Source organism: Drosophila melanogaster, chromosome X (genome assembly GCF_000001215.4).
Source record: "Drosophila melanogaster chromosome X".
NCBI classification, from domain to species: Eukaryota; Metazoa; Arthropoda; class Insecta; order Diptera; family Drosophilidae; genus Drosophila; species Drosophila melanogaster.
The window spans coordinates 8,323,540-8,340,267 of record NC_004354.4 but is presented as its reverse complement, the minus strand read 5'-3'; the positions used below and the strand labels follow the sequence as shown (position 1 = coordinate 8,340,267).

The 16,728-nt window shown below is 40.6% G+C and overlaps 1 protein-coding gene and 1 long non-coding RNA gene across 3 annotated transcripts in view; both read left to right on the top strand.

The window, feature by feature from the left end:
- Positions 1 to 16,728, top strand: part of nAChRalpha3 (nicotinic Acetylcholine Receptor alpha3) — a 90,970-nt gene that overhangs the window by 26,902 nt on the left and 47,340 nt on the right. For both annotated transcript variants that reach the window (NM_001298086.1, NM_080340.4), the window contains exon 3: positions 10,127 to 10,919. In NM_001298086.1, coding sequence (NP_001285015.1) covers positions 10,865 to 10,919 — 55 coding nt within the window. In that variant the 5' untranslated portion in view covers positions 10,127 to 10,864. The remainder of the gene's footprint in view (positions 1 to 10,126; positions 10,920 to 16,728) is intronic.
- Positions 15,079 to 15,777, top strand: lncRNA:CR43695 (long non-coding RNA:CR43695). The gene has a single exon (NR_133519.1). It is a non-coding gene; the product is annotated as a long non-coding RNA:CR43695 (long non-coding RNA).

Sequence of the window (16,728 nt, the reverse complement as noted above, 5' to 3'; positions counted from 1 at the left end):
CAACGCTGTAACCTTGCTGACTACGTGTGAGGCAAAGGAAGTGAAGCGAGCGAAAAGTTTAGGTCAAGAAATTAGGGTCTTAAAATTTTCAAAATTTGGGTATTATGTAAGTAATCGGATGCATCAGCTGGTTTCTTAGGGAAAATATTAAATTTTCGATATTATTTAAAGCAACTAACTTATTGCGCCCCCTTTGCAAACCTTTGGTTTGTGCTAATTTCCGTTAACGAGGCCAATAGTTCAAGCACCTTCAAGCGCAAAATGAAGTATTATGTGTGACTAAGGAGCAGGACCTTCGCCCCCCTACCCCCCCTTGCAAAAAAAAAAACCCAGCTCCAAACTCAGACCCACTCATTTCCACTCTCCAACTCCCCCAATGACAATCTGCTAAAAGAAGGCAAAATATTTGCTGAAATTTTAAGCATTGAAAGGTTGAAAGGTTCGACACTTTGAAGGCGACATTTCAAGGAGAGTGGGCCAACAAAGGCGAAGCTTAGAAGCCATGGGGCCAGATGAAGATGAATGGACGTTAAGCGCGGCGTTGAGGAATTAGAAGGAGACAGGCCAAGGGATCCACCCAGATGACAAAAGATGATGACAGCCAGGCAGGCGTGCGATGGCGATGGGCATGATGATGGGTCGGTTCGGTTACAGAGCCACATGGTGGGCACACTCGGGTAAAAACGTACACAAATTGACACGAATACCAAGACTAAGTGCACAGATAGCCATTAATCTGTTAATAAAGTGTATAAATTATAGATGGAGAATCGGGCTAAAAACATTTGCCAAAAATGCCATAATTCAAATGCGATATTTTTGCGATAACTTGCCTAAAAATAGTTGCATAGCGAAAATAATTACTGTTTTATACAGCTAATTAACTAAGCTAACGAGCTATATCACATTTTTGCTGATTTACGGAAATTAAAATTTTCGCCATTTTTCGCATTTTCGGTAAGGGGTAACATCATCAAAATTTGACAAAAATGGCAAAAATTCGATATTTGTATATTTCAAGTCCATTGGATGGGAAATTTTCTTACGAATTTAGTAAGGTATGCCATTCTGTATTTGAGCCATTATTTTTTAAGTTATGGCAAAAATACGATTCTTTTTGGAAGGAAAATCGGGAAGAATCAGGAAAATCAGGAAAAAAATTTACATGGGATTTTTTATCATAACTTGACTAAAAATGGTCATAAGCCTAAGAAAATAACTGTTTTGCATAGCTAATTACCAATGCTAACTAACTGTGTCGCTTTTTTTGAGTTTTAGAAAAAAAATTATTTGGGTCCATTTTTGCGTATTTTTTGCATCATCAAAATTAGCAAAAAATGGCAAAAAAATAGAATTCCATTTTATGAGCACATTTTGATTGGGAATTAAAATACGAACATAACGAAATATTACATTTCATATTTGAACAATTATTTCTTATATTGTGGTCAAAAAAGTGATTTTTGCATAACGGAAATTCGCATATTTTGTAGTGGCTGTTATCAAACTTTTCAAAAAACAATTTTTACTGCAAATCTTTTGGGAATTTTCTCGCTAGTTAAACGAATTAAGTTTTCTTAAAAGGATTTCACTTACTGATCCAATTTTGTTGCGGTTTAAATGACTGTGTCTTGAACATGCAAATGGGGTAATTATAATCAAAATGAAATTAAATTGCAGGCTGTGACAAAGTTTAACTGATTCGTGATTTTGTTTATTAATTTCGCGTGATTTCATTTTCGAAAATTGTCAAATGGAATTAACTTTAAATTTTGACTGATGACAGTGGGTTCCTTGGCTGTTTTATGGGGGATTTTCCGAAGGGCGGTTTTTCCTATGCCTGTTGTTGATGGTAACGTTCTGTGCCGCTTATAGCCACGCCCACTTGGATCACCGCCCTCCCCCAGCCCCCCCTCCACCCATCACTTTGGATCATTCTCTCATGGCGTTTGACATAAAAAGCATAATTGATTGCACGCATACAAACGCACAGAAAAACGCCAAACACACAGAAAGTACCGCAGGCCGCGCCCCCTTCGCCAAAACCGCCCACTTTTTGCGTTTTGCGAGCGTGTTGGAGGCAGCTTATGACGTTATTCAATTATGGCTTACTTAATGCGTAAAATTTGCTTTCATTTTGAACCGAAAAAAATTGCATTTGCCTGCGGGCCAAATGCCATTAGAGGCAGCGTCATAAGCGCGCTGTGTTGGCCAAGTTTAAATGGCCAAAAACGAGAGCTCAAGAGCCAAAGTGTTCGTGTGTGTGTGTGTGTGTGTTTGTCAGTGTGTGGGTGGGCCACACATTAATGCGTTCGAGTGCCTACCGTGTGCAGAATGAATGGACTCTCACCATCCATCATTCGAGTATCAGTCAAAATTAATGCATAAATGCGACATAATCGTAATAAAATGTACATTTATGTGCAATATATCATTCAGCTAATTTTAGCTTGAACATGCTCTTAAAATTGTAATATTTTCAAAAATTAGTTATAAATTCGTTATAAAAGTTTTAATTCATTCAAAACGTACATACATATGTATGTATGTGCCATGTTAGCATATTCACATTTTAAAAGCTTATGTTTATTTTAATTAAAACACAATCAAAAGCCTTTTTGCCAGCCCGTTCAAAGTTAATTTAAAATGGCCAAAAACTTGAATACCCAAGGTATTCACATGTCCCATTCAAATGGCATATATGTATGTATGTATATATATATATGTACATATTCCCCAGACCGAGTGAAAGCTCATGCATAGTTTAGGATCCCCGACGTCAAAGGATCCCGCAGAGCGGTGGCTACTGGGAGACGTGGGGCGTGGCAGGCCGGACCGGAAGTCGTGCGCCAGGAACCGGAAGTGACCCACACACACAGACTGTGCTTTATAATGCGACGTTGTGTGCGTGCTTGTGTGTGTGTGTGCCCGTTTTTTGGCCCGACTTTCGGTGCTTAGCAAAATGTTTTAATTATAATAAAATTTCACAGAGCAATTTGTTGTTTCAAGGTTGTGGGCGTGGCACAGAAGGTGGTCGAAACAAAAAACTTGTTGGCTTTCTACTTGCAAATTTGTGTTTCAACATTAAATATAATGCCATTTATTGCACTCGAAGAATATTTCGAAATTTGTCACATTTGCCAGATGGTCTTGCTGCAATTTCGACTATTAAATTTCTCTCACTATTTTTGTGGGGAGAGGGCGTGGCACATGTGGACCATGCTTATGTTTAACAACAACAACAACTCATACAACTTTCCAGAAAGGACACACACATACACCCACGCCCACACCCACAAAGATGAGTTGACAATACGAGTGGCAATTATTTAACTTGATTTATTTGCTTCAGTCAACATGTGAAGAGGCGGTTTCGGCGGCGGTGGCGGCGGCGGGGGGGCGTGGCCCTCAGAAGTGGCATAATGAAGCGGCCGGGCAAATTTAATTAGAGCATCCTCCATAGCTCGCTGGCCACTTCACCTGGCCAACTGGAACAGCAGCAGAAACAGAATCATCAACGAGAAAACTCAACTTTAATGACAAAACAAACCTTTCAGGGCAACAACTCTCCAGGGTCGAGCTAAAAGCATTCAGCCAACAATTGGAGCAGGAAAACGAGCATCAAAGCTGCGGATATCCTGCAAAAATTGTGATTTATTCATTTGGCTTTTGGGGCAAAATGTGATTTGAATACTTCCTTTTCGAAAACTTCAAGTAAACTCAAGTTACTAATTACATTTTTAGACAAAGTTTTACACAAGGCTGACAATTTCTTTTTGGAATGATATAACTTAGGCTATCAATGATCAGACTTTCCTATTAATTAACTTGGTTAAATCAAATAATTGGCATTCAAATTTGTGTCATAATAAAATTGAATTACAATATCTTGTTATTTTTAAGGTGGGCTAGCTTAAAAGTCGATATTGTGTAGATTCTGTATAGGGTATCAAGCCAACGAGAACAAGAACATGACCATTGCCATGACAACCATTTGGTCAAGTGTCTCATTTTGTGTATGAGGCAAACAAGCTGGGACAAGCTCGACAAGCATCGTCTTCCTTTCAACTTTCTGTCAATAAAAAAACAAGAGAAACACAGGACTTGAGCTGCAAAAATGTGCAAGGATCTTGCTTTGCGTCTGAAGGGGCGGGGGTGGCCTTATGGCAGCGATAACAAGTTCCACGCGAACGGATCCTGTGCAAGCGGAAACGAGTAAAACTGCGACTCATCATAACAAGCCTTGGCAAAAAAAAAAAAACAAGGAAACCAGAAAACGATGAAGAAATTGCAGTTCGCATTAAATTGAAAAAATATTGTAAGCCATCCAACTAGCGCGGCCAGTGGAGGGTTAAGAAGGCCAGACGCGGGTTAAAGGGTTACCTCAAGTGCATATCAAATGGCCATGGCATTAAGCCATTAATGTCAGCCTCAAGTTGCTAAAAGTCTGTTAAAGCCAGCCATTGCAATGATAACTGGAAATAAAATGCATAAGAGTATATATATATATTTGTAAAAAAAATAGAAACAGAAACCAACAATGAATGAAAAGGTTTAGAAGCGGGAAAATGTGGTGGTTTAAATACACATATAAATGATAAAGCACACTTTTCCTTGTGCTTCACTGGTTTTGCCCATGCCAAAACCCCTTTCTGCGATTTTTTCTTCTTTTTTTTATTTTGTGAAGACATATATGATGCCCATGAACTCGTATAATTCATGGCAGCTTAGTCGAACCGCATCGAATGGGGCAATAACCCGTCACATAGACACTTGGGATAATCTCGAACAAGATAATCAATTCTCCGGCTCGTAATTTGTCACTCGAACTCGAGCAGGCCGCAGTCGGGAAAGCCTGCTGGCAGCGCTTTAAACAGCTTATAAATACAAAAGAAATGAAACATGGTCTCGGCACACAGTGCGTATGAGCAATAAATCTCTTTGGCGAGTGCCAAAAGGAAAAATCCAAAATAAGTAGGCAGCGGCAGCAGTGGCAAAGACAAAGGGCGAAATGCGAGATGCGAAATGGGAAATGGGAAATGGGAAATGGAAAATGGAGGTAGAAAGCACAAATCACAGACGGCAGCTGTGACAGAAATCAACTGCCAAGGCGAAGGCGAACTTGAGCGCGGTTGGGTGGGCGAAAATTGGGGCCTGGGGAAAAGCCCAGTGTTTTCCCGTTCCTTTTAGAAACGCAAAAACCAAACAGAAATAGGAAAAAAAAAGAAAAAAAAAACCAGCAAGGGCACGCTGCAGGTTGACGACTGTCACCTGCGAGTGTAAGTGTGCGAATTGCAGGCCACCGAAATGCAAAACCAGCGACAAGGACATTCGAGTGGGTGGGAAAACCCAAGGCGAGCGAGCACAGGACACCCAGCCATAAGTAGACAATGAGTTAAAAGCGAAAATCTAGCATCGGTCGGTGGCTGCGGGAACGGGGACGCCATGGCGGCGGTGGTGGTGGCGTCGGGGTTACCAGATCCTAACCCGCAGATATATATGCGCACATATATCCTGGCCACAAACAACGGCAAAAAAAAAGAAGGCAAAACGGAGCGCAAAAAAGTAGGCAACATTAAAGATGCCAACGCAAGGACAAAGCTCAGCTGGTGGGCGTTTAGTAAGGGAATGGGGGCGTGGTTTGAGGAAAGTGGCCATAAAAAAAAAGGGCCCCAGAAATGTGTGCGGCTGAGAGCGATTGAAATGGCTGAAATGCGACTGCAAATCGTACATATACACCGTAAAAACATTAAGAAAATATCCATTGAAAAGAACATTAAATGGATAAAATTAAAATAAGCAGTGTAAAAATATAGTTAAAAACATTTATAAAAAGATTAAACGTTATTGTTCAAATTATTTCAACCCAAAATAGTTAAAGATTAACCAAAAAATCGTAAAGCATGTTTGTGATATTTCAGTTATATACATGATATTTTCTAGTGTAATTAACTTTCGCAATCAGCCATTTCCTCCAGTGTTGTCAATTCATAAATATGCTTGGCAATTGATCAAATGCAGCGACTGTTTATGTGGGCATGTGTGACCAGACTATGTGTACATATATCGTTGGATATCGGGGCAAACCAGTATATAGTTTGATGCCACTGCCGGCGGGCCAATAATGCCGCTCAATTTGAAATGTTGATGCCCGATGATTATGTTGATGACGCAGCATCATTTGGAGCAGAGCAGCCAGAGAGAAAGGGAGAGAGAATGAAATAGATTTCTGGCGGGGATCTCAGTCAGTTCAGTGGCAGCAGCAGCAGTATTTGAGTGCCAGTGGGTGAAAGTTGCGAGAGAGATAGGGAGAGATAGAGAGTGGGAGAAAGCGGGGCGAATCAACTAGAAATGCAAGGCACATTGTTAACCCCACTTCATTGAAAATGCTAATCGCACTCATTACACGAAATATGCATGTAATAATAGCAAAATCAGCAACAAGCAGACAACGAGCGATGCGACAGAGATGGCGATACTGAAAAGAAAGAAACGGCGACGAGAGCTAGTCAAACGAAAGAGATAGACAAGCAGCTGCTGCTGCTGCTGAGCATGCGAATGAGTAGCCCAGATGATAATGATGATGTTTCTGTTGATGGGAATAAAATTGTTGCCTTAGCCTTTGTTATTCCACTCCAGACTTTTGACATATACCATATTATAAAAGCCAGAAATATTAAGAAATTATAGTGTTGCGGGGAACTAAGTGGATATGACACAAAATTGTCCAAATGTCATTTTAATTGGAAGAGAAGTACGCACATTTAATTCAAGGATTTTCAAAGTTTAATACTACAAAGTTTATCACAAACAGGGATATATGGAAATATTTTATTGTAGTTTTGCAGTTCTTGTAAAGTACAAAGTACAAACAAATTCGAATTATAATTGTGAAAAGTAACATTCAAGTTGGCTTTACAAATTATTTATAAACTATATAATAACTTGCACATTAAATTTTACTGATTTATGCGTATGGCTTCATTCCAGACCTTGGCCATAACTTAGTCAACTAACTTAGTCAGACTGTATAATATAGTTATTACGCCCTTTTATCCTCGGTCGCGGCTTCGCATGATTAGGGGTTAAGGGTCAGGGGTCAGGGGCTCCAGCTCACCCCTCATTTCCCATCTCACCCCAACTCATTTCAACTCAACTCATTTCATTTTTTTTCGCAGACTTGACATGCCGCTAGCGCCGCCTAATGAGCGCCCATAATGAGCGACAAATGTGGTGGGGGTGGTTCAGTTTTTCTTTTTTGGGGGAGGGGGTAAGTGGGTGGTGGTGCGAAGTGGGTGGCTTGACTTCTGGGGGGGCAAAGGCCGTGGCAGTGGCAACTATCGCGTGATGACGGGGCAAATTGGGCGGGCAGACAAACGGATGTTGACGGCGAAAAATCGAATTTCTCTCGCGCTTTTTGACTTAAGTTCCATCATTTACCCTCGCTGCGGGGTATTCTAAATTTAATCACCTTTTTGCTTCTAATATTTAAATTATTTAAGCTGATTTTCAGAAGGAAAACGGACACTATTTAGTGTTTAAAGCCAATATAAAGTTTTTTAAATAAAAGTAAATAATTGTGCTTATATTAGAACACTTTCAAAGTGAATTAAAGATACTTAAAGCATAGAGAAATGTAAAAAAAAAACGCAAACAATTTTGTTACCGAATTTAAGCCATTTTGCTGTAGGTAAATATAATTATTTTTAAGTCCATCCAATGTACAGATTCGATGTATAATAATGCACTCCTTTGGCTTTTGTCGTCCTGTCGTTTCGCTCGTATATATACATCTTTTTTTTTTTTGTTTTTTGTACATTTCGCCATGCATTTAATATGAAAGGACAACAGGCGAGGACAGGCAGGTCCTGGCAGGACGAAAAGGACGCAAAGGACGACGTCGGCTTTGCCTTGCCCTGTCAAACCATCAAGGCGCTGGCAAGGACAATGGGGAAAGTCTTAAACGCTGTCAACGTTGGCTTTTTCAAGCTTCAAGTGGCAGGACGGGCCGAGACTGCGAGTGCGAATGCGATGGCATGATGCCCATGGCACATTTTTTTTTTTTTTTGGGTAGCCCCCCCCCGAAAAGTCGCCGTCTCTTTCAGTCGTGCGGCTGTTTAAATTGACACTTGGCATCTTTTGTTGCATCAAAAACGTGTCGTCCTCGAGCCATCCTTGCATCGCATCGCATCGCATCGCTTTATCCTGCCATGTCCTGCCATCTGCCATTCGCCACCTGCCGCTGCAGGCGACCCTTAACCCTCTAATTGAGATTCATTCGATTTATCACTACGAATTAATAAAGAAATTTCGACAAAGATTTCCTACGAATTTATTGTAGAATACATATATATATGTTTATTAACTTTTAATGGTAATCTATGTCTAAGAAAATTCTAAAAATATTTTTGAAAGCTATGTAAGGAAAATGCCAAACGTCTTTGAATGGATCATTAAAAATGCATAGCGCTCGCTTAAGCTGCGAAAATGTTTGGAATTATGCGTAATTTTCTGCAAAATTACAGATATGTCACTTGGGCATTAAGAGGGTTAAATATTTGACAGCATGAGGTGAGCACTCTTCATGGCAAAGTGGGCGGTGGGCGGTGGGCGGTGGGCGTTGAAAATGGGGGGTGGTAAGGTCATGCACACTCTTATGACATTTTCTTAAATTACTTCCGAAAACCTTTTCACGCCCTCGCTGAATTGCTCATTCATGCCACTCCCACACTTGGCACCATATTTTCCCACGCCCCCATTCACATTTTCCCACGCCCCCATTCACAAAATGTACCCCTCAACGTCTCCCACCTTTGGGTGAAAAAGCCAAGCCCACCCCACCGCCGTATACCCTTCATTTTACTCAAGTGGCGACTTAAAGTCGCCCTAATTGAATTGCGCAATAATGTAGCAACTTTTCAGGGGCACTGAATTGCTGCTATTTCTTTTTAATTCGCCATAACTTTGGAGTACATTTTGCCCTGAATAAAATTAGGAAAATGCGCTTGCCAGCACAATTTCAACGTGTAATTTTCGTAGCCAATATCCTAAATGGAGAATAATGTCAAATAATTTTGCTTCACATTGCAAGCCTTCAATGTCATGTCATGTTTACTTATTCTAAGCACCGCATGACAACTTGGCTTCTTGCAGATAAATCAAGTTCAAAGGTGACAGCCGGATGTTTCAAGGACAAGAACGTATCGATTTTCCTCGGCCATAATTGTGATTAAAATTTACATAATGAGTTCGGGCAAGATTCGTCTTAAATGTATATAAAACGCTCATCATGCTTAGTGATTTCATTAAAATATTAGTTATGCTTTCGGATTTAAACAGTCACAGTTTAGCAATCACTCAGCCGCTCAAAGGACTTTCGAGATTATCCCAAGACAATGGAAAACGGGAAAAAGGGACAAGTCTCGCTCGTCAAGTCTCTTCCAGAGTTATTAATTAAATTAACAGACCCAACGGCGCCCCATTGCCAGGAACAAAAACTTTGGTATACCTTTGGTAACGGGCGTAAATGAATTACGCAAAATTAGCAATTAAAATTCACAAATTGTTTGCGGCCCAAGACTCAAAAACAAAAACAAGAAGAAAAACAAAAAAAAAAAAAAACGAATTGCCCTATTCTAAAATATACATATCTACATTTCAAACAATCCAATTTGGGTCAGCGGTCTGAGCAGAAAATTATAATTAAAATCAATTTGCATAAACAGAAAAATAAGAAAAGTCCTGGAAGGGCAAATATATTTCAGATTTTCCGCTCGGCCCGAAAACTTTATTGTGAATGAGTTTGGCCAAGAAAATGTTTTTAAAAAAAAGGAAAGATTTTGCCTAATAAATCACAAGCAAATTTTCGTATGTCACTCGAAAAAGTCTCATTTCGTTTGAAAGAATACAAAGCTTATACAAAATTTAATTCCGCTCGGTATTTAATCTTAATTTTTGGAGTATTTCTATTACTTTAAGGGTAACCAAGTTGCTCTCTCTTTTGCTAAATTGTTAAATTCCCTTTGTGCAAACTTAAAAAATGCTCATACATACATTTCGCCAGCGAAATGAAAGGAATTTTTTGTATCTAATGAAAGCACTAATTAAATGTGTCCTTTCCTTCCAGGACTCGCCCTTTGTCTATCTATACCACTCCCCTTGCACTCTTCGCGGAATAACGTGGAACAAATGAAGGAGGAAGCGCAGGAATGAGGCGATGTGAAGCAAAAGGACAACGAGGACAGCAAGGAACACAACAAAGGCAAAACCGGAAGAAGGCCACCAAATTGAAGAACACACACATTTGAAGAATTTTAATCGAAAACTGCCAAGAAACAAGTATATTTACAAATATATTTATATACCTTGTAAGCCAAAAAAAAAAAACAAAAATAAGAAAAAAACGACCGTACATTAATAGATCTAAAATATATAGATACATATATAGAGAAATATGTTATATTTACTATGAAATCGAGGAGCATGGAAGCGATACCCAGAATAATAATCGATGTAAATAAATGCTGCCAATTCGATTACACTGCGAATTAAGAACTGCAACTGAGATGCATAGAACGCACAACAACAATCCCAGAAATACCAGGAATCCACAATCCATGAAGAGAAAGTTCACTTTTCCCGCGACAGCTGCGCCTGCGCCTTAAAAACTAGACATAAACATATATATATATATATATCGTATCGATCTTGGAACTATTAAATTGAAAGGATTGGAGCCGCCAGAGCCGAGGATTATATATATATATATAGTCATATATATATATATATATATAGAGCGAGAGAGAGAGACGGGGCAGATCCACCACCGCAGCACAGGCAAAAAAAGCGTGCAGAGGGAAATGAGATGAAGTGGTTTCAAGTGACCATAGATATGATTCTTGTGCTTTCATTTATATCAAGTAAGTGGCTTGTATTTATTAGCCTCGACCCAATCTTGTTTGGCCTGCCCACTCATACATACATACATACATTTATATATATATATATAGTTGCCCCAACCCCGAATACGAATCTGAATCCAAATCCCCGCCCTCCCTCGATTCGAGTGCCATTCAAACAAAGCCCGTCGACGGCAAGGACTCGCAACACAACACAAAACAATCGCATGACATTCGCCCGACATCCTCTCGACACTCAAAACATTCTCCAAGTTCCGCCGGCTTTGGCCCCACTACCCCCCCCCCCCTAGAATCCCCTCCTGGAAACCACCATCCACCGATTCTGCGTATCCGTATGTCCATTGAGGCGCTCGAGTGCTTTGAGTTAGTTATGTGGGCGGAACTGGGAGGACAGGGCCAGCCTACACTCAAAAAATACTTCAATTGATCATTAGATGTAGTTAATAATATTCTTTGTATAGGGTAATTATTATATTTCCCACATATATGAGACAAATAGACGCAAGGATATGCAAGCAGTTATGCTATCAATAAGATTACCTAACTTATTTATTAATTGAATTAAGCAAACATACAAACATGGGGCCCTTTTTCTGTGTGCATCATGGAAGTGGGACATCAAGGCAATCGGTGGCCAGGAATGAAATCCTGGGATGATGAGGATCCAGTCGAGGCTTTCCAGGACCGAGGTTAGCTGTTATTGTCTGTGCCAGGCTTTATTGCCAAAGCTTAATTTGGATTTTGGCCATTTTGGCCAGCGAAAGGAACAGAAAACACACACTGACGGCGGCAGGGAAATAAAATAATAGCGAATAACAAATGAAACAAAAATAAAAATCACTTGATATAAACGTTTTGGGAATTGGGATTAATGAGACCGCTTTAAATCGTAGACGAAAGAATTTTATCAGCATCGAATGGAATTTAATAAGAGAATATCTATATTCTTTCAAACTATATTATGTAACATTTATTTTCTCACATATTTATCGAAGATCGAATGAAAATTTCAAAAAGTTGTGATGTCCGAAAGTTGAGCTGTGAGCTGCAGACGTTCAGTTGGCATGAAATGGAAAGTGAAAAGTGGCGAGAGCATAACGGGATGAGTTGGCTTATGCAGCCGAAAAAGGACGAAGGACAATGGTCCGGCTGAAGCGAAGTTTTTAGCACTGGCTTCGGGTGTTCGGTCTCAGTTTTCAGATTCAGTTTCAGTTTTAGTTCTATTTGGCGTCTGCAAAATGAGGCCGCCGCATTGTATCTGTATCTGTGGCCCTGCATCTGTATGTATGTATCTGTATCGGTGTATCTATGTGTCTGCGTAGATGCTTGATTGTGTGTGTGTGTGGCTGCATAGCCGAAACTGGCACAAGGCAGCCACGCCCACAATCAAAGCAGCCTCCCCCACTTTCCCTTCTCCATCTTCGTTTTCTTGGCCAACAACGCATTGATTGCGAACTGAGCCTGCCCTTTTCCCATATTCTTGGATTTTTTTTTCACCCATTTTTTCCCCTTTTTCGTTTTTTTTTTATATTTTTTTTTGCATTTTTTGTTGTATTTCTCACCACCCACCGGCCAACGCCTTCCGATTTGATTTTCCATTTTTTATGCGCATCGCGTCGCGACGCGTCACCAAGGCCAGCCAGCCCACTATTCGCTCTATTCACTATATTCACTGTATTCACTGTATTCACTTTCATTCCTTGGCCAAAATCGAAACCGAAATCGCATGCTATCACAAAGAATTTCCTCTTTGCCACAGCAATTTGGTAGTATGTATTTTCAAGCACCACCACTGCGATCCTTGACAGAAACATATGTGCTGTGCGACAACTATTTGTTAAATAAAATAAATCGAATACGCATTAATCAACATTCATTCACTTTACTCGCAGTTGCCGGGTCTGGATTTTCAAATCCAATTTGTCGTTTTCGCTGCTTTGGCAAATAGAAGAGCGTACAATTGAAATACGCGACTGGTTATAAACATTTTTCTTTATATGTACATATTGCAAAAAGAAACATACATATATACATATATATAATTTACAAATATAACTAGCCTTTTAAATTGTCTGCAGGATAATTAGAGCCTACTTACCATGTTCGAAAACATTTCTTTGGTGCAAAGAAGAGCAAATAAAACGAAAAAAAAATGAAAACAATAATAGACGGAATGAAGGCAAAGTGGAAAATAAGTACTGTGAGGGTAAACATAAATCTCGAAATTTGTTTTGGGGCACACACACTCACCAGTCGCTGTCTTTCTTCGTTCATTCTTCTTAAACAAGCATTGAATTTCTTTCGATTTAAAAAGCCATAAATTGCGCTCGAAAAGCTTCCTGGCTGTCTGCTGACTGGCCTTAGGGCCGTATCCGTGAAGTTTCGGTGTGGGGATCCCCCGGAACCGCCAAAGAGCATTCGAAAAACTCCCCTAGAAAACCAACACCGCCAACACCCCCCACCACCCTGCTAGAAAACCCCAAGCGAAACGGAATCAGAGAGCAGCGCCCAAAAGCGGGCAACACAATTTTTCATGTCATCATTTTTCGGGGGGCCAAGGCATTGGGCAAACATAAATATAAATGGCAGTAAAGCACGCCCAATGATAGAGAGAGACAGCGACTGAGTGAGAGAGAGAGAGAGGGAGGGAGTAAGAGAGAGAGAGAGAGAGGGAAGAGCAACAAACACATATGCACTGCCATCAATGGCTGTTGCAAATGGCTGCTAATGCAGCTGCATCAGCCGAAGACGAAGAACCAGCCACGCTCCACTTTCCGCTTTGTGGCCATTAAACAGGCACACACACTCACACACACACACATATGTACGGGCTGGGCACGCACACTGCTGCACTCACACGTACACCGCAAAATATCAATTTAGAGCAGTTAAAGAAATGCATCGGGGGAGATTATAGATTAAAATATAAGACGATCGCACTGAGGGAAAAGATACAAGGAATCTACTTTCAAATCAAAATTGTATCACATTTTCTTATAGATATATAGATAAATATAGTAACAATAAAGTTAAGTCCATTTTTGGCATTATTTTAGGCTTATAGATGTTTTTATCGGCATAAATTGATTTACTTTGTCATTTAACACGAGATTTTCTCTCAGTGCCGAAGAACTTCGGCCCAGCGAGTGCATCTAACGCCCTCTTTTTTTCTTGTAGCATCAAACGGCAGACGACATCAAGCCCATTTCCACAACTTGCACTGCCCCGTCAGTCGGCAACTTATTCCACGACTGCTTATTTCAAACGGCGGGTCAAAGGGGAAACTATAACTTTGCGGCATATATTACACACACACACATACATATGCACACACATGAAATGGGTGTGTGTGTGCTTACGTTGCACTATAGGCTGAATGGTACCTTTTTGTGGCCAAAAAGCCACTTTTTCCCTAATACTAAGTTTTGATTGCGTACGAGTTGCGTAGTTGGTTCCGTACATGTTTTTTATAAAGAATTTCTCAAATGATGTACAATAAATTGCACTTTGAGTTTATTTGCGACCATGGGGGATTTTACACACAAGATGTGGGGCGTCAAAACAAACGACTTGAATTTATTGCAAAAAGTAATGCAGAAAAAGTGCACTTTCATTTGTGCACTTTAAGATGCAATAAAGCATTTAAATGCATATTTGTAAAGTGCTCGTCATATTGAAGTTTATAAGTCAATTAGATGTTGATCGATTACGATAGTGAATATAAATTGAAAAATATTTTATATTCTTCGAATGTCAGCTGATATATATATTTTCGAAACTCCAAAGTGTATTGAAATATTGCCATTGTGCGACGCTTATCAGCAAAGCTTCGTATAATTTTTCACTTGCAACCACTTTATCTACTGCGATACTAATGTCCTCCAACGCCCATTATCCTTTCGCCCAACCAACACCAGTGCACCGCACCGCATCCCTCGTTGTCCTTCGTGTCCTTCGCTAATGCAATTGCCACGCCCCTGCGGCTGCACTTACGTGGCGCTAATATAGAAAAGTGAAGTGCCACCGACAACGTTGACGACAACAACAACAACAGCGTCTATGGCACTTGCAAAAATGGGGCGTGTCGTCGCCCCGCTCGAGTCACTCTACACTGAGAGAAAAGTAAATAGGCTTCGCGTTTTATCTCACATGCTACTGGACTTTAGTTCTAGTTGAGTGACTATTAGTTATTAATTTTATGTACACTTGCATAGGCATTTCTCTCAGTGCGCCCAGTAAGTGAGTGAGCTGCTGAACGCCCACTTTTTGCTGAGGCAGTGCGGCAAATTCACTGCAGCAGCAACGGGAAAAGTGGAAGTGGAATGTGGAAACAGGAGCGTCGTCTCCATGGCCACGGCGTCCATCGTTTGTCCCACGTTCGACGTCTGGGTTGCTAGGATGCTGCGATGCTGGGATGCTGGGCCATTGGGTTGCCTCAAGTGGATGACGACCACCAGCCAGTTTCGCCGTATCTGGCCACCACAATCGACGTGCCACAACGGCTCGCAATCCGAGAATCCCAGAATCGTTGGACCTGCACCCAGAGGAGATGGTGCTGGAGATGGAGATGCGGTAGCCGGAGTGGAAGTAGAAGTGGGAGTAAAATTGGGAGCGGGAATTTGGGTCAGCATCCCCTTCTCGACGGTGACTGCAATTTTTTGGCATGATTCATGACCGCACCATGGCAATGTCGTTTTCGTCGTCTACGCGCGACTTAACACACACAAAAAGCGGCACAGACACATGCAGCATGCACTGCGAGAAATTAATAGGAGTGCGAGTCAAATTGGATTAGTACGATTTTGTAAGAAGATACCATACATACATACCATATATATATAAATAGTTATTTTACATTTAAAGAGCATGTAGTATAGTGCAATTTTCGCAGTGCATATGCTCAAGTGGAGTCTGGGAAGAGACAGACGATTGGAAGCCTGCGGCATCCTTCGGTCGGTCAATGTGTTTGGGTGCTTGCCACAATGGGCGTCAGCTTCGCAGGAGTAAAGGATGTACATACGTGTGCATCACATACAGAATGTACGTAGAGGGTTTGCTTAAACAGTGAAAACTATGTTTTCACTCAACGCACCTGCATGCCTCTTCTTCAATTTATCCCTCAGAATGCAAGGATATTTATTATTTTCATACCAATTGATACTGATCCTTTTGCAAGTGGCTATTCAAAAATTATGAAGCAATTGCAATCGTTCACCAACAGCAATAAATTTTTCCTCAGAAACTCAATTTAAAATAACACCTAGAATAATTGTGTAGGACCATCGTTTTTATCGATAAACAAATCTTCGATTGCAGGTAAACGCTGCAACGCTTCTTGCTTAACATTTAACGATTATCGAACTCTATTCTCCGCTCGTTTATCCCTTGTTTATCGCACTGGCTATTGACTGAAAGTATTGCATTACCCGTCCTTTTCGCCACATCTTCCCCTTCAATCGCTTTATATCATTTGCGATTTATTGAAATTGCTTGAAGCCAGCGGACTCGGGACTTTTCCCATTTTCCTCTTCTTTTCTTTTCTTTTCCTTTCTTTTCTTTTCATTTGATTTCTTTTTGCCATTTCTCTGTGCAGATTTTGCATCGTAAATTCGCCACGTGCTGCCATTGTCTGGAGCCCGATTCTCCTTCTTGTGCATTTTCCCTTTGGCTTCCATTGTTATTGAAAATTGATGAACACCCACGTACTTATATTGCGAGAATATCGGTAGAGATTAGCGGGTCGCATCGGGGGTTTCGGGGATTAGCGGTGAGTGAAAGTGCTGGCGAAATTATTGACGACTGCATTTTC